At 42.6% G+C, this 23,662-nt stretch overlaps 1 protein-coding gene across 1 annotated transcript in view; it reads left to right on the top strand.

The window, feature by feature from the left end:
• The window catches only part of LOC114912584 (IgGFc-binding protein), a 34,796-nt gene extending 17,650 nt beyond the window's left edge, over window positions 1–17,146 (top strand). Inside the window, exons 9-25 of the mRNA XM_029260112.1 lie at window positions 380–446; window positions 544–857; window positions 957–1,530; window positions 3,702–4,306; window positions 4,603–5,173; window positions 5,294–5,889; window positions 6,437–7,001; window positions 7,110–7,306; window positions 7,456–7,594; window positions 8,569–8,903; window positions 9,143–9,716; window positions 9,819–10,420; window positions 10,806–11,373; window positions 11,793–12,382; window positions 12,496–13,066; window positions 13,278–13,362; window positions 17,068–17,146. Coding sequence (XP_029115945.1) covers window positions 380–446; window positions 544–857; window positions 957–1,530; window positions 3,702–4,306; window positions 4,603–5,173; window positions 5,294–5,889; window positions 6,437–7,001; window positions 7,110–7,306; window positions 7,456–7,594; window positions 8,569–8,903; window positions 9,143–9,716; window positions 9,819–10,420; window positions 10,806–11,373; window positions 11,793–12,382; window positions 12,496–13,066; window positions 13,278–13,362; window positions 17,068–17,146 — 7,032 coding nt within the window. The remainder of the gene's footprint in view (window positions 1–379; window positions 447–543; window positions 858–956; window positions 1,531–3,701; window positions 4,307–4,602; window positions 5,174–5,293; window positions 5,890–6,436; window positions 7,002–7,109; window positions 7,307–7,455; window positions 7,595–8,568; window positions 8,904–9,142; window positions 9,717–9,818; window positions 10,421–10,805; window positions 11,374–11,792; window positions 12,383–12,495; window positions 13,067–13,277; window positions 13,363–17,067) is intronic.
• The last annotated feature ends 6,516 nt before the right edge of the window (window positions 17,147–23,662 follow it).

Here is a 23,662-nt window from a genome sequence, read left to right as displayed (position 1 = left end):
ACTTCAATCTAGAATCCAAAGGAAGTAAGTAGCACATTTTGAATTTCAATGAGTGTTTTCTGGGAAGGGGGGTGCGGTGGCGCAGTGGGTTGGACCGCAGTCCTGCTCTCCGGTGGGTCTGGGGTTCGAGTCCCGCTTGGGGTGCCTTGCGGCGGACTGGCGTCCCGTCCTGGGTGTGTCCCCTTCCCCCTCCGGCCTTACGCCCTGTGTTGTCGGGTAGGCTCCGGTTCCCCGTGACCCCGTAAGGGACAAGCGGTTCTGAAAATGTGTGTGTGTGTGTGTGTTTTCTGGGAATGTGTGCTTTCAGTCAGGGGAGTCTGTAATGCAGTTCGATTGCACTGAAGAATGCCACTGTGAGCACGGTGTGTTTTCCTGCAAGAGAACAGAATGCAAACCTTCTGAGTTGTGCACAATCCAGGATGGTGCCATGGGTTGCCATCTGTCAGGTGGGTGTTGTTATTAATGCAACAGAAATATTTCCATAATCACTTCAGTTTTCAGGGCTGCGCTTTGAATAAACACTATGTTGCTTTCCATCCACAGACCCTTGTGAAAAAGTCAAATGCAGAGAAAAGGAAAAATGCCATGAAGGTGTTTGTGTACATACTTCCAAAGAGACGTGTACGGCCTTAGGTGACCCACATTACAACACCTTTGATGGGAAGCGATTTGACTTCCAAGGAACCTGCACTTACATTATTGCCACAACCGTAAACAATACCTCTGGCCTCACACCCTTTGCTATTCTGACCAAGAATGACCACAGAGGGAACCAAAGAGTGGCTTATGTCAGGACTGTCACAGTAATGGTTTACAATCAGACTATTGTGATTAACAAGGAGAGGGGTACAGTTCAGGTAATGAGAAAATTTTGAGCAAAACTTTACAAACAATAATACTTATTCTGAATGAATCAAATGATGAGTAAACACAGATTTTTCCTTTATTATTTCTAGGTGAATGGCCTGAAAACCTTCTTGCCAGTGACCCTTGCTGATGGAAAGCTGCGTGTCATGTGGAGTGGTTGGTATGCTGTCCTGATGACTGATTTTGGTTTAGAGGTGAAGTATGACTGGGACATGAAACTTTACATCACAGCTCCCAGCAGCTACTTTCGATCCTTGGGTGGGCTCTGTGGAAACTACAATGGTGATCGTCAGGATGACTTCACTGACCTCAAGGGCACCAAAATCTCTACAGTCATTGAGTTTGCCAAAAGCTGGAAAGTTAAGGACGGAGATCTCTTTTGCCATGATGACTGTGTGGGAGAATGCCCCAGTTGCTCTGAAACGCTCCAGGAAAAGTACAGGAGTGAGATCTTTTGTGGCCTCATGGCTAAGAATGATGGCCCATTTTCCAGCTGTCATGGAACCATTGAACCAAACATGTATATTGATAACTGTGTCTATGATGTGTGCATCAACAAAGGATACAAAAAGTCACTCTGTGACAACATGGAGAGTTATGCAAATTTCTGCCAAGAAAAAGGAATGAAACTGGACATAAGCTGGAGGACACTGGCTGATTGTCGTAAGTAAATAACAGTGGTGTAAAATTTAAGTCTGCATCTATTTTGTCTATCTTAATTTTAGCAGTCTTCAGTCTGGTTATGTGACATGAAATGGAGCCAGAGAGCAGGACCTGGTCAAACTCGCTGTGTCACTGCACTCCCTATAGTTAAAATTATTTTTCATAACAAGGTAGTGTTCTTTAATTAATTGCTAGTAGTTAATACATAGGAGGGGTGCGGTGGTGCAGTGGGCTTGGCTGATCCTGCTCTCTGGCATTTCTGGGGTTCGAGTCCCGTTTGGGGTACCTTGTGATGGACTGTGTCCTGTCCTGGGTGTGCCCCGTCCCCCTCCAGCCCTGCGCCCTGTGTTGCTGGATTAGGCTCCCGTTTGCTGCAACCCTGCTTGGGACAAGTGATTTTAGTCAGTGTGTGTGTGTAGTTATTATATAGCTATTATGCATCATGCACTTAACACTTACAAATTAAACATAGATATATATTATAATGATACTGATAGGAAAACTGTAAATGAGTTTTGCTGTGGCACCTTGTACTGAGAACGTCTATTTTTTCACATTGTTGAGCAAGTTAATCTGGGCTGTAATGTTTCAAGGAGGTGCAGTGGCTCAGTGGCTTTGGCCATGTCCTGCTTTCCGATGGGTCTGGGGTTCGAGTCTTGTTTGCGGTGCCTTACGATGGCCTGGTGCCCTCTGCTGGGTGTGTCCCCTCTTGCTCCCTGTGTTGCTGGGTTAGGCTTTGGTTTGCCCTGCTGCTACTTGGGACAAGTGGTTTCAGCCAGTGTGTGTAGTGTTCTGAAAGGTTCTTATCAGCCTTTCTTCCAAAGTTCCCTCCTTGTGTTGTGTGGGTAGCTATGGACAGGAATTGGATGGGCAAAGCCTGCATGGGGTTTAGTCATGGTTTGTCTCAGCTCTTGTACTGTCTGTCATATCCTATGCTGTTATGACCGCAAGGTTGTAGAGGGGTATAACAAAGTCTTTGTACCAAGTTATGGGTTGTGAATTGATGGGACCAGTGGTGAGCCGTCAAGGCCAGCAAGGCCTTCTCTGCTGGCCTAAATGCTATCAGAATCACTGACTTACATTTTAATATATTTTTTACATGAATGTGTATTAAATTATTCCTAATAGTCTATTCTCTTAATTTCATAGCTTTTCTCTTGGTTGCGCTGCTTCCAGTAGTGTATGTTTATGTTAGAGCTTTTATCCAATCACATTTCAGCCATCATGTGTTGCCAGGGTCAAAGAAATCTGCCTTGAGGCCTTCAGAATCAACAGTGCGGGCGCCTGTAGCTTAAAATAAATGGCAATGAAACTGTTGCTTTAACCAATCAGATTTCGAGCTGGCGACACCGGGGCCGTCTAGCAGGCGTACAATAATGTCGGCATTTTCACGTCCTTTGACTGGATGGTCAGAGAGCGTACTAGTCAGAGCTAGCAAACCACATCTATAGTGAACTGCACAAGCTAAAACATCAGAATCAGAATCAGAACGAGCTTTCTTGCCAAGTATGTTCACACATACAAGGAATTTGTCTTGGTGACAGAAACTTCCGCAGTACAGACAGAATGGCAGTGACAAGACACAGATGAGAAGATAGAATATGTGAATAAAGGATAAAAATATTTAAAAAATATAAAGTACACAATATACAAAAAATAGTCACTAGACATTATACTGTATGTATGTACAGGTGTGTTCTATATAAATGCAAGGGAATGTGAGTAAGACATCTGATGTGATAAATGGATATAAATATAAATAGCATTGTGCATTGCACTGGTTTACTCTCTATTGTGTGAATAGTCCAAATGGGGGCATGGTGACTGAGATAGTAAAAGAGCAAATTTGCAAGAAAGGGGTAATGCAGCTGTGAACTTAACACACCATGAGACAAACTATAATTATGAAGAATATGGCAGGGTGGCTGTGATCTTATACTGTTCAGCTGTCCGGAGAGCGCAAAAACCATATTTCGTCCTTGTAAATGAGAAGAAAGACCTTGTCAACTGAAGTTGGGGTTATTAAAAGAAGCTCCTTGTACTCCAAATGCTCGTAATCTGAATGGGTTTATCTCAGAGTATGACTGTATGTTAAATGCAATTTTAACAAAAATCTGTGAACTGCTAAGTGAAAAACTGATGGACTTGCTTTCTCTCAATCACCTTTTCAGCAACTGAGTGCCCTGAAAACAGTCACTATGAGCCATGTGGAACAGCCTGCCCTGCATCCTGTGGTGACTTGGATGCTCCGACAAAGTGCAAAATGGCTTGTGTGGAGGGATGCCAGTGCAACACAGGCTTTGCTCGCAGTGGAGACAAGTGTGTGCCTCTCAAGAGCTGTGGCTGCACGTATGAGGGCCAGTACTACCCATCTGGAAAGGAGTTCTGGGCAGACAGCAAATGCACTCAGCAGTGTAAATGTAATCCCGCAAGTGCAAAGGTTGAATGTTCTAAAGTAAAGTGCAAGAATTCTCAAGTGTGCGACTTGCGTAATGGTGTAAGGGACTGCTACCCTGTATCCTTTGGCACCTGCCAAGGGTCAGGAGACCCCCACTACCGCACATTTGACGGCAAGAAATTTGACTTCCAAGGCACGTGCACTTACTACCTGTCCAAACTGGTGAACACAGCTGACCCGTCCCTCGTGCCCTTTGAAGTGCGTGTCCAAAATCAGAATCGAGGTAGGAATAGAGCTGTGTCGTACACCAAGACGGTTGAGATCACAGTGTATGGAAGCACAGTTGTGCTGAGTAAAGAAAACCCTGGAAAAGTATTGGTGAGTATGATCATGCATAAATACATATTAAATAAGGTGGTTGAGCATTTCTGAAGCCGACAAAGGTAATCCAACAATCCAAGAATGTGTAAAGAGGGGCACGTGAAAAGTTGACTCTTTTATTAGACAGTGTTTAATTATACAAAGAATGGCTTTGCATGGATTTTTCATCAAAATTTTATGCAATGTATAAGAAAAAATGCTGTTAATCTCAATTCTGGGCATTCTTTATTAACTATTTTCCAAAATTAATAGTCAGTACAAGTTCACCCCCATAAATGTGTGACTTTCTGCAGCTGAACAACCAATATGTGAGCCTTCCTTTCAACTTGGAAGGTGGGAAACTGTCAGTCTTTCGCAGTGGATTCTTTGGAGTGGTCAAGACTGACTTTGGTCTGATGCTGAAATTCAACTGGGACAGCCATGTTGCCCTGACCCTACCCAGTTCATACTCTGGCGAGATTGGAGGACTCTGTGGCAACTGGAATGGTCTGGCAGATGATGACATGATGACACCTGACAAGAGCCTTGCCAAAACACCAACTGCTTTTGGAATCAGCTGGAAAGTGCGAGACGACCCAGGATGCTCCAGCGACTGTAATGACAATAAGTGTCCCACCTGTCAGCCAGACCTTATGGACCGATACCAGAAGAGGGAGTTCTGCGGAATAATCACAGACCGGAATGGGCCATTTAAGGACTGTCACAGCAAGGTTGACCCCAAGCAGTACTTTGATGACTGTGCATATGACATGTGCCTATACCAAGGCCATGCCACTGCCCTCTGTGCCGCCCTCGGTGCTTACACATCAGCATGCCAAGAAGCTTCTGCTTCTGTAGATGTGTGGAGGTCTGATAGCCTTTGCCGTGAGTACTGCAAAACCATAGAGCATTTCTTAACAGGGTTCTTCTCTCATGACTTTGATTATGTTAATTTTAATACCATTGGGAAAATTCATCTGTTATTTCATGTGTTTTCCCTTTCAGCACCCTCTTGCAAAGCTAACAGCCATTATGAAGTGTGTGCAACAGGATGCCCCCAAACCTGCAGTGATCTCACAGAGTCTTCTGGCTGTGAGGGCTTACCCTGTACAGAGGGCTGTGCGTGTGACGACGGCTTCCTGCTGAGCGACGGCGAGTGTGTGCCTGTGGCAGAGTGTGGGTGCGTGCACTTTGGGCGCTCCTACAAGGCCGGACAGGTGTTCTTCCCAGAGGTCCTGTGCGAGCAGCGCTGTGTGTGCCAGGCTGGGGGAAGAGTGCAGTGTAATGCCTACGGCTGTGGTCCCAATGAGAAGTGCCAAGTAAAGGACGGGGTGCAGGCTTGTCATCCAGATGGCACAGGCACATGCACTGTGTTCGGAGCTTCCCAGTACCGTTCCTTTGACAGCCAATCCTTCAGCCTGAGTGGAGACTGCATGTACAAAATGGTGGAAGTCATCCGTTCGCTTGAAGAGAAAACTACTTTTAGTGTGTTGGTGCAGCAGAAATCTGCTGGAGGTGATACGATGGTCACACGGACTGTTGAGATTCGGGTCTATGAATACAAGTTGGCTATCTTACCCAGGGCCAGTTGGTGCATAATGGTAATTTATTTCTTACATTTTTATTTTTTCAAATGTCACATATCCAGTTGTGTTACAAACTTCTGAGGAATGAATCCTCTCCTGTCTCACTGTTATGCTGTTCATTCTTCATTTTGCTTCATGCCCTGTACTTTCTGAATAGAGGACAACTGACACCCTGCATTCTATGAGCTGTAGAAGAAAACAGAATAAAGTCTTACAGGAAATTTTTAATTCTTTTTTTGTCATCTGATGTTTTTTTAACATAACTTATTAAAAAACATCAGCTGTAGTTGGAAAGACAGCTGGTAATGTAGTGGTGAGCGTTGTTCCCTGTGGCTCAAAAGGTCGTAGGTTTAATCGACATGGTGGGCTGTAGTACTCTTGAGCAAGGTACTTACCCTGTGTTGCTCCACTGAAATTATCCAGCTGTGTAAATGGCTAAGTAATTATAATCTTAACATTGTAAGTTGCTTTGAAGAAAAGCATCAGCTAAATGAGTAAATGTAAGCATAACTGGTGAATAAACTGAGGCATTATAAAGCTTTAATACACTGTGCCTTAACAGGTAGGTGAAGTCAAAATGAACCTGCCGCTGACTCTGGAAAATGGAAAAGTGAAGGCGTATCAAAATGGATTTAACGTTATTGTTGAGATGGATTTTGGGTTGAAAGTGAGCTACGATGGATTCTCTGGAGTCAGAATTGAAATACCTTCCACTTACAAAGGTGCTGTAGGAGGTCTCTGTGGGAACTTCAACGATGACAAAGCTGACGACTTCATGTTGCCCAGCGGAGTCCAGGCCGTGTCAGCAGAGAAGTTTGCAGAGGAGTGGGTGAACACTCAGGAAGGACGAACCTGTCACACTGGCTGTGGTTCACAATGTCCACCAACTGATGAGAAGAAAAGACCAGAGGCTGAGAAGGCTTGTAGCATTCTGACCTCTAAAGATGGACCAGTCTCACAGTGCCACTCACTTTTTCCACCTCAGCAACATTTTCAAGAGTGTGTCCAGGATTTAATAACAGACCCAAAAAATGCAAATATGCTGTGCCAGCACATTCAGAAGTATGTGGCACTGTGCCAGTCAGCTGGAATCACCGTCAAAAGCTGGAGAACTGAGACATTCTGCTGTAAGTTACCTTTTCACTTTCGTGAAAATTTTCAGGGAGTATTTCTGCTTTATTTTTTCCTTCTGGAAAAGAGAGAACCTGTCACATACAGCTTTTACCTGTTTGCAGCTGTGAGGTGTCCAGCAAACAGCCATTATGAGCTATGTGCCGACACCTGCTCTTCCACCTGTGCCTCCTTGAGTGTGTCCAGCAAGTGCCCCAAGTGTCAGGAGGGATGCCAGTGTGACGACGGTTTTGTGTTCGATGGAGACGTGTGTGTTCCACTGCAGGACTGTGGCTGCTTTGTGGATGGACACTATTATAAGGTCATCAGTATTATTAAATTAACAGGCTTCATGTAGTAGTGTCTATTTAATGGTCTACTCATTGTTGTAGCCCTATTTGGATATTTCAGGTCCATGTTTATCAAAAGCATGTAATTTTTGCAAAGCGTAAGATATTTTTGTTTTTGCAGTCAGGACAGACCGTGATGTGGAATAATTGCAATGAAACCTGCAGTTGTAAAACAGGGCTGCTCACCTGCAAACAAACACAGTGCAAGCAGCCTGAGGTTTGCAGAGTCAGGAGAGGTGTCATGGGCTGCTACACTACAGGTACCTTCAAAATGAAATTGAAAACCTTTTGTTAAAGTTTTCTTCTAGCTTTTCCTTTACAACAAAAAAATTTTAGCACGTGCAACAGTGATGCAAAATATTACTGTAATGAACCTACAACAATTTCTAAATTTGGCCATGAAGACTATCTATGCAGGTGAGCCATTCGTGACTATATAAACTCAAGACCATCAAGACCAAACAGCAACTACAGATATTGTTGACATGAGTTTTGTCCAAAATAAGTACTTCAACATGTTTTTGACCTTGTGACACTAACAATTGTGACTACTCAAAAACTTCCTCATGTAGTAAAATTTCTGCTAGATGTGAAGTATGGAGTAAGGCTCAAGTTACAAAATATTGTTAATAAAGTTGTATACAGGTGGTCCCTGACTTACAATGGTTCAATTTACAATTTTTCAACTTTACGATAGTGAGCTGGCAATAGACATTTAGTAGAAACTGTACTTTGTATTTTGAATTTTGATTTTTTTCCTGGGCAACCGAAATGCAGTGCAATACTTTATTACGATGCTGGGCAGTAACAGCAATCTGCGTCTCTCAGTCTGCCACACAGAGGTGAGTATTAGGTGTATTAAATGCATTTTTGACTTATGATACTTTTGACTTATGATGGGTTTCGCGGAACGTAACCCCATCGTAAGTCGGGGACCACCTGTAAATATTTGATTTTATTATGGAGTTAATTTGCCATAATAAAAGCTGAATTCTTATTCAACTACAAAGATTTTTTTCTGAGATCACAAGAGCTTTGAAAGCAGGTTAGTCCCTTAGTTTCACGTCGTGAAATATATGAATGCATTGAAATACAGTATTTATGTGTTAACTGAAAGGTGTATTAAGACCTCAGATTTGCATTGGGAGGGATCCCCTTCAGTAAAATGGCAGGAAAAACACTTCTCATTTTAAAAAATTGTGATCTGCCTCATTCTGTTTTATTTCATTTTCAGACCCATGCATGGAACTCACATGTCGCGAGAAAGAAGATTGTATTTTAAAAGGTGACACTGGTACTGCTATCTGTGTACCACGGTCCAAAACCTCCTGCTGGGCCATTGGTGACCCCCACTACCAGACATTCGATGGCACCATCTTTGGATTCCAGGGAACCTGCTCCTACACTGTGGCTAAGACAAATGGTAAAGATGACAGCCTTACAGCTTTCAGTATCGTGAACAAGAACGAGATCCGTGGAAATTCTGATGGTTCCTTTCTGAAGTCAGCCAGCATAAAAGTCAAAGGTCATGAGATTTCCATTCTAAACCATGAACGTGGAAAAGTGAGGGTAGGTTTATAATTTGTTTGCACATCCTATCAGTTTTTATCTGCAATGAATATTTTTTTATTTTTACACGTTGTTTCAGTCATACACATGGCTGTATCTTTGCTTGAAATCAATTTTTCATCTATATGAACCATAGTATATATTTGAGTTACAAATTTAAGCACAAAATAAAATCCTGTTAGATAAATTTTGATCTTTTGATACCTTTTCATACATTATGTCCAACTCTTTGTTTCCAGATTGATGGAGTTATCTCAAATATCCCTCTAAGTCTGGAATCTGACAGCATCAAGTTCAGACAGTCAGGTATAAGGGGAATCATGGAGACAGACTTTGGTTTTCAGGTTACATTTGACTGGTCCACGCTCTTCATGGTGACAGTGACAAGCAGCTACTATGACAACCTAGCAGGAATTTGTGGAACATACAATGCAAATCAAACTGATGACTTCACTACTCCCAGTGGTGTTGTTGTGACAAACATCACAGAATGGGCCCAGTCCTGGAGTGTGCCTGATCGTGATCCCTTCTGCTGGCACTACTGCAAAGGATACTGCCCCACCTGTTCTGATGAGGATCAGGAATTGTACAGCAGTACAAAATACTGTGGTTTGATTGAAAGCAAGGAAGGCCCTTTCAGCCAATGTCACAACACTTTGGCACCAGAAGAAAGTGCTTCTAACTGTCTTTATGACGTGTGTCTCAATAAAGGCAGACAGGAAGTGTATTGTGCAGCATTAACTAACTATGTGGCAGCCTGTCAGAAGGTTGGAGGCACAGTGTCACCTGAATGGAGACAAATTTCCAATTGTCGTAAGTACAGGGCTATCATTTTGTCTATGTATATCTTAAAATTATTACATATAATAACAAACATAATGGGTGAATGAATAAGATTTTGTGTCCCTCCCTCAGCCCTGATCTGTCCAGAGAACAGCCACTATGAACTTTGTGGCAGCCCTTGTCCAGCTACTTGTGCAGGACCAATAGCCCCCGAAACTTGTCCCTTCCCCTGCGTAGAAGGCTGCCAGTGTAATGACAGTTTTGTACTCAGTGGAGAAAAGTGTGTGTCAAGAATAGAAGGATGTGGATGTCCACATGAGGGCCACTACTATATGCCTGATGAAACCTTTTGGGCAGACAATAGGTGCCAAAGTAAGTGCACCTGTGACAGTACTACACGAATAGTTGTGTGCAAGAAGAGCGGTTGCAAATCCAATGAAGCATGCAAGGTGGTTGATGGCATCCGGGCCTGCTACCCAGTGAGCTTTAAGACCTGCACAGCACAAGGAGACCCACACTTCCAAAGCTTTGACGGAAAGCGCTTTGACTTCCAGGGAAATTGTGTTTACAAGCTGGCTGGAGTTTGTTCCAAGGATCCCAATCTGGAAAGTTTCGACATTACCCTTGAGAACAATAATAGGGGCAACAGACGAGTGTCTTTTGCAAAGGTGGTGACAGTCAAAACAGCAGGCAATACCTTTACCATCAGTCGGGACATCCCTGGTAAAGTATTGGTGAGCAAATTTTCAGTCACTCCATTCATAAGTTGTTGAAAAATTGGAGCAGGGTTCAGCAAGCTGTTTGAAATAGTCACACTATTGTTACAAAAAAATTTGCTGAGTAAATTTCAGGACTCTAATGATATTCAAAGTCAACTATATACAGAATTCCTGAACTTGGCAGAAAGCAGAAGATTTTATTTTATTTTATTTTATTTATAATACACAAAAATATTTGGAACATAATAATTTGGTTCACCTAAATCAGTATGGCCACACATTTTTATGAACTGGCTACAATGGGTTGCCCACTGTGGAACTAGAAGTTCCTTTCAAAAAACTATGTGTAATTGTTTCATATTGTGGAATTCACCTTCCTTTCTTTTGTATGTCTTCCCAGGTAAATGACATCATTACTTCACTGCCATATTACTTTAATGTTACTGCAGTGCAGATCTATAGGAGTGGCAGACTAGCTGTCCTGGATACTAACTTTGGTCTTAGTGTCACCTTTGACTGGAGCAGCATAGTACGTGTCAAGGTCCCCAGCACTTACCAAAATGCCATGTGTGGCCTATGTGGCAATTACAATGACAACGCAGATGATGACCTAGTTCTTCCCAGCGGAGAAAAGGCAAAGGACCCCAATGAGTTTGGCAACAATCATTTGGTTAGCAGAGTTCCTGGATGCTCGCACATCTGTGAAGACTGTGCTCTGCCGACACTTTCTGCTGGGCAAGCAAACCAAACATACACACGGGACTGTGATATAATTATTGACAAAGAGGGTCCATTGAGGGGTTGCATGGGTAAAGTGGATTCAGTTCTGTATCATGAAAACTGTGTTTACGACGTTGTGCTAAATCAAGGGCTACAAAAGGCAGCATGTGATTCCATTACTGCATATGTTGAAGAATGTCAAGAGGTGGGAGGAAAAATCGAAGCATGGCGTAAAGAAGACTTCTGTGGTAAATACCTTAATTAATACTATAAATAGAAAAAAAAAAGTTTTTTCACTGGGGGGGCGCGGTGGTGTAGCGGGCTTGGCTGGGTCCTGCTCTCTGGTGGGTCTAGGGTTCGAGTCCTGCTTGGGGTCCCTTGTGACGGACTGGCGTCCCATCCAAGGTGTGTCCCTTCCCCCACAGCCCTACGCCTTCTGCCACCACAACCCTGCTTAGGACAAGTGTTTTCAGCCAGTGTGTGTGTGTGTTTTTACTTTTTCATCATGTTTATATTTAGTTCATACTCAGCAATACACTTAGACAAAACTTAATTTGTCATTCTAATCAGGAATTCAGACTAGCAAATGCATGCAATACGCATTTTAACATTAATTTTTTTCTGTTATTGCTGTCATAATGGTTACCCTCTCGTTTTCTCTTTACAGCTTTCCTTTGTGCGAAGAATAGTGTGTACAGTATTACTGCCCCTGGTTGTCCAGCCACATGCTACAGTATGACCAGCCCAGATACTTGCAGGACTGGTGTCAAAGAAGGTTGTATTTGCATCCCAGGATTCTTGCTGAGCAATGACCAGTGTGTGTCTATTGAAGACTGTGGTTGCCACCATGAGGGCCAATACTATAAATCAAAGGAAGTTTTCTACCCCGATGGAGAATGCCGTAATCGATGCATTTGCAACTCTGGCACTGTAGCCTGTGAAGAAACTACCTGTGGCCCCCAAGAGGTCTGCAAGGTGGTTGATGGTGTCCGGGGCTGCCATCCTAAGGGCTATGCCAAATGTATTATTTTTAACTCCCATTATCTTACCTTTGATCAACAAAGCTATGATTTCCATGGTGCCTGTGGATATACTCTGGTGCAGGTTTCTGACAGTTACAACCATCTGGAGCTGAAGTGGTTTACAGTTACAACGACCATGGAATATGATGAGATTGCCTACCATTTGGAGTCTGTTCAAGTTGAGGTTTTAGGGCTCTTGTTGATCATAGAGGCAAATTTACCCTGGGAAATACAAGTGAGTTTATTTTGTATCTGAATGAGATTCACATGTATAAAAGCTCATTGTTGCATTCATTATGTGTTTTTATGTAATTTTTTCCTTGATCAGTATATTCCTTCCTGTAACAGGTAAATGGAACCCGGAGAAATCTACCAGTGTCTCTGAATGATGGACAGCTGAAAGTTTCTCAGATAGGTCGAGGAATAGTAGTAAAAACTAACTTTGGCTTCAGGGTAGCCTATGACCTCCAAAGCACAGTGATCATTACAATACCATCCACGTACAGTGGCAATGTCGCTGGACTCTGTGGTAACTACAATGGACAAAAAGAAGATGACTTCACGCTCCCGTCAAAACGCCTCACAAATGACATCAGTACATTTGGGGAAGCCTGGCAAATAGAAAAAGATGAATTCTGTAGGAATATCTGTCCAAAAGAAGGTTGTGCCAAACCCGACAATAACATAAGACAAGAGCTGGCAGGTCAACAGAAATGTGGCTTTATCACTGACATTAACGGCCCATTGGCTGCTTGCCATTCTGTTTTGGCCTCTGGTATATTCTTTGAGAACTGCATTTACAACAGCTTTATAGCTGGAGGAAAGATGGAATCTGTGTGTCTTGGAATAGAGGCTTATGTGTCTGCCTGCCAAGAGGCTGGAGTGTCTCTAAAAGCCTGGCGAAGCAAAACTTTTTGTCGTGAGTAACACCACAGTGGTCCCTTTAGTCCTCATAAAAGCAATGAAAATATTATTCTGTAATTACTGAAGGCCAGTTTATTAACCATAGTTTCCCTCTACAACAGCTCTGACTTGTCCTGAAAACAGCCATTATGCTCTTTGTGCTAAAACATGCCATAATCACTGCATGGACTATGTTGGACCAGATGTCTGCTCACAAACTTGCACAGAGGGCTGTGAATGTGACGATGGATTTCTAGCCAACGGAAACGAATGTGTGAAATTACAGAATTGTGGCTGCAACTTGGACGGAATGTACATTGAGGTGTGTATTTGGGTTGACACACACAGCAACCAAAGAAATTTGTCTTCAATCCTTCATCCATCTCAGATACAACTCAATACACAAATTGCTCAGAGTGGTATTTACACACACACACATTTTCTGAACCGCTTGTCCCATATGGGGTTGCGGGGAACCGGAGCCTACCCGGCAACACAGGGCGTAAGGCCGGAGGGGGAGGGGACACACCCAGGACGGGACACCAGTCCGTCGCAAGGCACCCCAAGCGGGACTCAAACCCCTGACCCACTGGAGAGCAGGACCCGGTCCAACCCACTGCGCCATGTGCCCCCCCAGAGTGGTATTTATTCCTTCATTTTTGTTTTATTATTCACGATTCTCATTCTTGCCTTGTTTTCTTTGCCAGAGTGGAGAGACGATCTATCTAAATCAGTGTTCCCAAAGGTGTACCTGCACCTCTTCCCACAATCCAGTGTGTGAGAGTACCACGTGTCCAGCTAATACTAAATGTGGCATCAGCAATGGAATTATGGCTTGTTATCCTTCCAAAAACACCTGTGTCATAAATGAAGGAAATACAGTCAAGTCATTTGATGGATCAACTTCTAGACTTATGGTAGGAAATCAGGTAATTTTATTAAATATGTATAAAGTTAGGAGTGATGGTCAATATTGTATTGTAAACATTACTGCCATCACATGCTGCTGATAGGAAACAAATGTAAAGAATCATATATCATTTTTGAGTTTAAAAGTAAGCAATAAATACACAGTTAAAAAAATGACAAAAAAATCAGTTTTTTTAAACAAATTTGTATACTGTAGGCTGCAGAGGAATCAAATCATCACAACAATGTGTCATTCAGTTGCTGATGATCTCATCTTGCACGTTATGGATTGTTTTATTACTCAGTATTTAATCAAAATCCTTATTAAATAATATTATTGTCAACTGTATTTGCGAACACCTATATGACCAGTAAAGCATGCCATGCACAAGTAACAGATACAATTCTGTTCAATGGATGCATTTATATAATCATTTCATAAAATACATTTTACTTGTTATTTTCCTTCTTTAGGATGGAGGGCTTTATTATGTTGTGCGTTCTAAGGACAAGCCAAGTTCCGAAATATTTTGGCTGCTTGCAAAGGTTACGGCCTGCAGTCAGATGAAGCAAAGCCTAGGAGTCATCCTTGGTTTGTTTGGAGACACCCTGGTTAAAATCTCTGCCAATCATAAAGTCACAGTAAGTGCAAACAAAATAAGTGAGTGAATTTACTGAAATATTCATATGTTAATGTTTATCCTTTTATTGTCATTCAGGGAAATCAAAACAGAGTAGTTGATTTCTGACTGCCTAACTGCTTGAACTGACTGCCTTAAAATGGATATTAAATGTTTTGTGTGTTTTTTTAAATATCTTTTTTTGTAATTTAGCAATGACAGGTCCAAATAAATGGAATTGCTCTCAAATCAGACTTTGCTTTACCAATCTGTGACACACACTGACTTCCGGCTTTCCAAACTCTCAAATTTCTGCAGATTAACTCTTGGCCTGTGACTCTTCCATGGGAACGAAGTGACAAAAAACTGGCAGTTAAGGAAACAGATGGAAGTGTCACTGTTACCTATGGTGCTGATGTGCTGGTGAAGCTTGATGCGAAGAATGATCTGTCAGTTACAGTACCTAACGCTATGCTCAGCAACATGAAAGGTCTTTGTGGAGTGTACAGAGATGATGCACAAAGGTACAGGAACAGCTGGCTCTCCTCCACAAAGTTTAAAAAAGGGTGGCTTTCCAAGTATATCTCAAAAATGTTCGACCACAAATGGTAAGTCTATTACAAGTCTAAGGATACTGTGAAAAACTGAATGATCTATGGACTTTTTTTTTTTATATTCCCAAACACACAATAATATCTGTACGAATATTTATGTAAATAATAAGTCAATTTTTTTTTTAAAGTGGCGGAGTCAATTTGGGTGCTTATGTTGTAACCTGAAGTTACTATTCAATTTATCCTGTTTCATCAAATTGCATGTAATAGTAACGGGAACACTTTTTGGGGTAATAATCATGGCATTGTGATAATAGTAATAATCATTAAATCAAAATGTAAATGCAGTTTAAGCCCCTTGGAAAATGCATTCTTCTTACAAAACAAAACAGTTTTCATTTTTTCATTTTTTTTTCTAGTAACTAAGGTGCTGCAAGAATGAAGACCTCCCATGATGTCTCTCATACTGCTCTTCTACAGTACACTCACTGTACATGCTATACAATAATCTACATGGTGTTTAGGTGCTTCTGCTTACATTACAATATTTAGTAAATTATGTTTTTGCTCAAAATCACAGCTTTAAATTGTTCACATTTATCCAATAATGTAGCTAATTAACTGTCTTAATGATGACCTCTGTTCAAATTCACAAGCTTTGTCACAAAATTTGCTCGACTTCTGCATTTCCTGCTTCCCTGCATATTTGCTGTTTGAAAAAATTTGTTCAAAGAAACAGTAAAGGTGCTTTTTCAACCCTGAGTTGTTTATTTGCCTCTTTTTATTGTGAGATATGCGTATAGACATCGGGTGTGGAAAGTCAAAATCCCTTTCACAATGTTCACAGTAAAATCAGATTTTCCCCAGTTTTATTAAGAAATTCTGTCTTGCAACATTAAAGTAAAAAGACAAATTTAATCCTCATCATCCGTGGTATTGGCTTTGATCAAAGTTGGTAGCAGAATTTTCAGATTTAAACTTTTTCTAAGATGAAATTTATGGACTGATTGAAACAAAACAATGGCCATGCCCCATATTGAAAGTGATCATTTCATTCTTATACTTTGATTGTTCTTTCATCCTGGGCTGTATTTACTTTCCCTGCTAAAGACATGGACATTGTTTTTCCATTTTATCGTACTGTTAATTTGTGGTGGGGGGTGCAGTGACGCAATGGGTTTGGCAGGGGCTTACTGTTGGGCATGTCTGGGGCTCACCTCCTGCTTGGGGTGCCTGGGGGCAGACTGGTGTCCATTGTGGGTGTGTTCCCTCCTCTTCTAGCCTTGTGCCCTGTGTGTCTCCAGTTTGCCTCTACCCTGTTCGGGACAGGTAGTTGCACACTGTGTGTGTGTGTTAATTTGTGGTTCAGTGTCATTAACTAGGTGGTGCTAGTTTCTACATTTCCTCAAAAAGTGGACCTAGATCAGTTCTCCCTCTGCATCTTCAAATATTTTTGACAGCCTGCTGTTGAACATACTGTGGGGAACCAAATGCTGATGGAGATGATCAAAACACTCTTCAAGACTGTTGTGTAAAACTTCATCAGGATGTTTCGTGAGATGTTTTTTTTTTCCTTAGGTAGAAAAAAAGGAAATCAGTCAGTGACAACAAACACAGTGTGGCCATTAATATCCATGATGAATTTTTCAGTGTCACTTTCAGTGTTACTTTGTCTTTGCACTCAGTGTCATCCCTGTGATAAATGGTATGTTCTTGTAACATGCTCTGTGTCACTTTATTGAGAAGTACACAAAATAAATAAACTGAATTAGACAAGGTGGTGCCTGGGAGCAGCAGGTAATGTTGGTGCCTGTCATGCCTGCAGGAACAAGCAGAGTGGCAACAGCGGTTAATTGATGAGACCCGGTATAAAGGGAGCTCCGTGACCGCAGAACGATGCAGATTCTTGCAAACGCCCTTGCATGGATTTGCAGTCTCAGCATCTTCTCCTCGACCTTCATGTCTTGCCTTGTTCTCAAGTTCCTGGTTCCTGACCCTCACCTGCTCTCTTGACCACTGAGTTTAGTCTTGCCTGCATTGTGACGTCTGCACCTAGAAGACCTTCGCCTGTCCCTGACTTTCACTATTTGTCCTGTCCAACGAGCCTTGTCGAAAATAAAACCGACCCACAATTGGGTCCATCCACCTATCTCCTTTCTCCAGTCTGCCTGTGTGACAGTGCCTTCTGTGACACCCTGGAGCTTTTCTGCTTCAAGGAGTGACCGGGCAAAGGGTAAACCTTCAAGAAGCTCCATATGTATGTATGCTCTGGGCATGGCCAGGCTTGAGCCTTCTACACTCCCAACTTTTGGGATGTAGTTTTGAATTTGAGTTTTGAATCTGTGTCAAGTAAGTATGTTCTTCCTGTTTTTGAATGACATCCTGAATCGGTTTACTCTTGATTTATTCCGTGAAGTTTCTTACTCTAAGGTGCCATTAAAGGATGTGAGTGTGAGAGAGTGCTTTGCAGTGGCTTGGACTGACCTGGCATCCACACCTTGTGCCCTGTGCTTTTTTGAGGGGATTACTGTGGCCCAATGCTTGATTAGAGTTTTCTCATGATGGATGGAGATTTCTATTTTGCAATAGTGTTTTTTTAATTTTAAAAAAAGAAATGATTCTTCATGTCTATAGCTGTCAGGCTATTACAAAAACATACATGCTGAAACCGCTTGTCCTGAGTGGGGTCACAGCAAACTGGAGCCTAACTCGGCAACACAGGGCGCAAGGCTGGAGGGAGAGGGGACACACCCTGGACGGGACGCTAGTCCGTCGCAAGGCACCCCAAGCAGGACTTGAACCTCAGACCCAGCAGAGAGCAGGACCTGGCCAAGCCCGCTGCACCACCACACCCTCCTTACAAAAACATTTTCAGTGAAATATATACACATATTTTATAGACCTGGTAGGTGTTAACCACAATTCCACATTCAACATGCACAGAATAAGATATTATACTCTGTGCACTTATATCAAGGGCTGTACGCTAAGTCCAGTTCTACCAACGTTGCCATCTTGCTCATGAAGCTCCAGAGAAAACATCATCAATGCTATCATACCTTTCAACAACTCAGAATGAAGCAACTTAATCTCCTCTACATTTATTCATTTAGCTGATGCTTTTCTCAGAACTTACAACATTAAGGTTGCAATTATTTACCCATTTATACAGTTTGGTCATTTTAATAGTAATACCTCAAGGGTACTACAGCTAGAGTTGGGGATCAAACCTGCAACCTTTGGATCCAAAGGTAACAAATCGAAGCATTATGTTACCAGCTGTCCTGAGTACAAGTACTACTTCTGCTCACAGGGTACCAAAATGGGTATTTCATAGAGATTGTCTAGTGGGCACCTACCTTTGTCAGTGTTTCATTGAGTTATAGCCACAACACCTCAGGAAGACTCAAAAGGTGAAGTTTGGCCTCCCAAACCTACCCCCCCCTACCCACAGCAGGTGCATCAGTTGTGCAAACCATTACCATAACTCAAACCACCGCATTGAATTTCAACACCATACCTCCATACATGCTAACTAAAAGCTGGCCCCTCGTGCAAGCCACCTGCTACCTACCCTACCAAAACATTACTAACTATCCTCTGAGCTGCAGCCGCAACTACCCAGCTCTCTACTCATCAATAACTACTGACTAATTTTCTCAGGCAGCTCCTTTACTGCAAACCTTAGTGAGCGGTGTCTAATACCAAATGCTTGGATATGAAGAACTCATGCATTTAGGTGAATTTACAGCTTTTATGAAAGTTGTTTTTTAAGATAAGATGTCTTTGGTACCAGTTCCGAGGTCCTTCTTCCTCATCAAAATTGCTACAAAATTGTCTGGAGCCAGTGTACTCCTTCATGTATTGTTCTAAACAGTGGTAAAACAACAACTAACCTTCAATATTTTAAGCATGATTTTTAACATTGAAGTAAAAACTTTTTGAATATTTTCTTAAGGTGAATGTAGTAACTTTAACACAAATGATTAATGTATTGGCACAAATAAATCCAGTTTTGACTTTTGTTGTATAATTTTCAATGTTTTACTGTATGAATAGACCATTTCTGTATCCATAAAAACTGAGTTTTTAAATTTTTATCACATTTTATACTGTTTCTTTTGTATAACAAAGGTATGACAAATGAAAAAGAAGAACTGATCCTCAGTTTGTGTACAGAGCTCAGGTCAAGGGAATTGATAAATTCTCCTTTGTCCATAAAGCAATATGAGCTCAGCTGGTACTGACTGGACAAATGGCAGTGCCTGTGGAAGTGACCTCCTCTGAGCACATCTGCACTACAGCCTCCAGTACAGTAAGAACATGTTCAAAAGTTTGTTAGACTATGAGTTTTAACCTTGTTTTAAGCAGACTGGTAGAGGGGGATGGTGACAGTAAGTGCAGAAAGGCAGTCAACAGCAACAGAAGTAGAAGAGTGAAGGTGTTACAAATGCAGAACTGTTCCTGTAGCTTTCTTTCTAAAATGTGAAACACCAGAATAAAGTAATGAATATCGGCGCCAAGAGGTCTTCCACTCTTTGACACCAATTCTGGAACTGTATTGCCATTTTCAATGATGTTGATGTTTTATTTGTTGTTTTGATGATGGTAACAGGAAATGCACTGTCACACTCTACTACAGAATCTCCCTTTAACTATCAAAAGATATGCCATATATAAGCAGATACTTTTTATATTAGGGGGAGCGTGGTGGTGCAGTGGGTTGGACCACAGTCCTGCTCTCCGGTGGGTCTGGGGTTCGAGTCCCGCTTGGGGTGCCTTGCGATGGACTGGCGTCCCGTCCTGGGTGTGTCCCCTCCCCCTCCGGCCTTACGCCCTGTGTTGCCGGGTAGGCTCCGGTCCCCCTGCGACCCCGTAGGGGACAAGTGGTTCTGAAAGTGTGTGTGTGTGTGTGTGTGTGTGTGTTTGTGTTTGTGTTTGTTTTATATTATTATAATACTGTTCTTTGACCCTAACCCTGTGGATGGGGGTATAAAATTGCTGTCATGGAAAATTTCAATAGCATAAGGTTAGAATGAGTGTCGTGGTGGCACAGCGAGTCACACTGTTGTCTTGCAGCACCTGGGTTGTGTGAGAGGATGCGGGTACGGTCCTTGCTCAGTCTGTGTGGAGTTTGCATGTTCTTCACCTGTGTAGGTTTCCTCTGGGTGCTACAGTTTCTTCCCACAGTCCAAAGACATGCTGTTCAGGTGAACTGGTGACTCTGTGTCACTCATAGTTTGTGAGAGTGAGTGACAGGGAGAAATTCAATTTGGTTATGTATGTAATGTAATGTATCTAGCAGCGTAAGTCACCTTGGTGAATAAGGTGTGGGCTGACAACACTACGTAGTATTCATTGGAAGTCACTTTGGAGAAAAGTGTCTGCTAAATAAATAAATGACACACTTTGTCTTTCAAAAGCATTCAGATTTTTGCAGTATGTGCTATAATATTTGCTCTCGTCAAGATATTTAAGTACACTTGAAACAGCTGATAAATTGATATGAGCTCTTACATGAAAATGTACAACACATCAGCATAAGCCAATCTAATTGCGCTACATTAATCTTGAAAATAACTATGCTTTTAACCTTTCCTTTTCTTAGCTTAAATGATATATCATTTACTCTTTTTTTTCAATGAACTTTTGAAGCCAGTTCTTTATACAAAAATATAGGTATATTTCTTTCAATGGCATAAATAATAACAATCAGAGCAAAGACAGCAGAAGGCACAAAAGCTTACTGAAATAGTTTTGTACAAACAGTGGCATGCATACAATTCTGAGGTCATATAACAGGAATTGATACCATCTTTAATGGACCAACAGTGAAAAATGGTAGTCAGCATAAAAACACAAAAAATGTGACAGCTGGTACAGAAATGGTTAGAGGTGTTGCTTTTGGCCCCAGAAATCACAGATTCAAATCTCACTACTGGCTGTAACATCCTTGAGCAAGGAATTTATGCTAAATTGCTCAGATTTACAAATGGGTAGCTGTAGGTATCTTTACACTGTAAGTCACTTTGGAGGAATGTGCTATGAATAAACGTATTAATGCCACTTTAAAAGACCATGCCAACAAGTGGAAAAAATTGTGTAACAGGACTACTGAAAAATTTACATCTCAGTACAAGGAATTAAAATGAAGAAATAGAATTAAAGAACATACGTACAATGAATACAAAAATTCCATAGGCAAGTTACAATTTGTTTGCAGATCAGACAAAATAGGGCAAAAACTAATTGAATTACGGATTACACACACTGTCTGAAACCCCCTGTCCTAAGCGGGATTGTGGTGAACTGGACCCTAACCCGGCAACATATGGCGTGAGGCTGGAGGGGGAGGAGACACACCCCTGACGGGATATACCCCAGACAGGATGCTATTTCGCTACAGAGCACCCCAAATAGGACACGAACCCCAGACCTGCCATACAGCAGGCCCTGGCCAAACCCGCTGTATCACTGCACCCCCGAAATACAAACTATTGTATATGTATTGAATGAGTGAATGTATCATGTTACTGTCAATAACAGATAAGTGTTTCTGTTGTCAGCTTTTGTTAAATGTTTTGTAACCCTATAATATATGCTGTCTCACCTTTGCGCTATTTTCATATACTTACCTGCCAAGGGGTTCTGAGCTCCTGAACCCATAACTTGATTCTTATGCTAAGCTGAGCACATCTCTTGTTTTTTTTAAAAATGGTATTACGGAGAAATAATGATCACAAATATGCAAAGTGACATTTTATATAACCATAAATTGGGGGGCGTGGTGGTGCAGCAGGCTTGGCCGGATCCTGCACTCTGGTGGGTCTGGTTTTGAGTCCTGCTTGGGGTGCCCTGCAATAGACTGGCATCCCATCTGGGGTGTGTCCCCTCCTCCTCCAGCCTTGGGCCCTGTGTTGCTGGGTTAGGCTCCGGTTTGCCGCGACCCCGCCCGGGACAAGTGGTTTCAGCCTGTGTGTGCATGTGTGTGTGTATAGCTAGAAAAACTCAAATATACTTTTTCTATCCCATCTAACGCTTTTTTCTTACGTGACAGATGATGAAAGAAGAATATATGCTCAGCCTGTGTACAGAGCTCTGGTAAAGGGGATTGACGAGTTCCCACTTGTCCATTCATCAACACTAACAGGTCAGCTGATGCTGACAGGAGAGACAGCAGTGCCTGTGGTGGTGACCCCGGGGCACATCCTTATTGCAACTTCTACTAACGGAAAAGAGCAGGTGGTGATAATGGCACACAAAATATACATACAGTTAACAGTGCCAGAATTTAGGCAGTTTTCACTAAATGCTGTGGAATGGCCCACTCCAAATCCAGAAACCTGGGTGGGAATCACAAGGCTGATTGTCCTGGGTGACCTTCTGAGAAGGGCTGGCTATGACTGATTCCAAACAACACAGGTCAACTGCAGCCCACACTGCATTTCTGCACTTCATAGATAGAGAGGCACCCCACACAGGTCCATTGTACTACTGAAATGTTGTGCCCGGATGAGACATTTTCACAGACATAGATTACCGTAATTTCCGAACACGGACGTGAGGGGTGGTGATCTCAACAGCAGAGTGATATATAAGTGCACAGCGCACATGTAATTGAATTAACATGGAACAAAGGGACGTCACTAGTACTTATTTACAAGGATCTAAAGGGAAACACAAAAACAGGACTGGGATGAGGACACAGAGGCATAACAAAGAGAAGAATAATTCGGGATTCCACTGGTGGCATAGAGCTTTTTGTACTTTTCGGCGGTAAGAGTGCAGTGGGTTGAGCCCATAGAGGCATCAGTGAAGGAGTGTGGAAGTGTGAATGTCCCCTGCAGTGAGCTGGTCTGACCTGGCATCCACACCTTGCACACCCTGTTCTTCCTGGAATGGGCTCAAGGTCACTGTAGCCCACGGCTGGACAACAGTGGAGAGGGAATTTCTATTATAAGAATTTTTTTTTTTTTTAAATAAATTATTCTTTATTGCAGGGGGGCGCAGTGGTGCAGTGGGTTGGACCGGGTCCTGCTCTCCAGTGGGTCAGGGGTTCGAGTCCCGCTTGGGGTGCCTTGCGACGGACTGGTGTCCCGTCCTGGGTGTGTCCCCTCCCCCTCCCCCTCCGGCCTTACGCCCTGTGTTGCCGGGTAGGCTCCGATTCCCCGCGACCCCGTATGGGACAAGCGGTTCAGAAAATGTGTGTGTGTGTGTGTGTGTGTGTGTGTGTGTGTGTGTGTGTGTGTTCTTTATTGCTACAGCTGTTGTACTGTGTTAAAAATAATTTTCAATGAAATGTAATCAAATTAGGGGGGTGCGGTGGCGCAGTGGGTTGGACCACGGTCCTGCTGTCCGGTGGGTCTGGGGTTCGAGTCCCGCTTGGGGTGCCTTGTGACGGACTGGCGTCCCGTCCTGGGTGTGTCCCCTCCCCTCCCCCTCCGGCCTTACGCCCTGTGTTGCCGGGTAGGCTCCGGTTCCCCGTGACCCCGTCTGGGACAAGCGGTTCTGAAAATGTGTGTGTGTGTG

The sequence above is a fragment of the Scleropages formosus genome, chromosome 18 (assembly GCF_900964775.1).
Source record: "Scleropages formosus chromosome 18, fSclFor1.1, whole genome shotgun sequence".
Taxonomy (NCBI): Eukaryota; Metazoa; Chordata; class Actinopteri; order Osteoglossiformes; family Osteoglossidae; genus Scleropages; species Scleropages formosus.
This window is presented reverse-complemented; position numbering and strand designations above follow the sequence as displayed.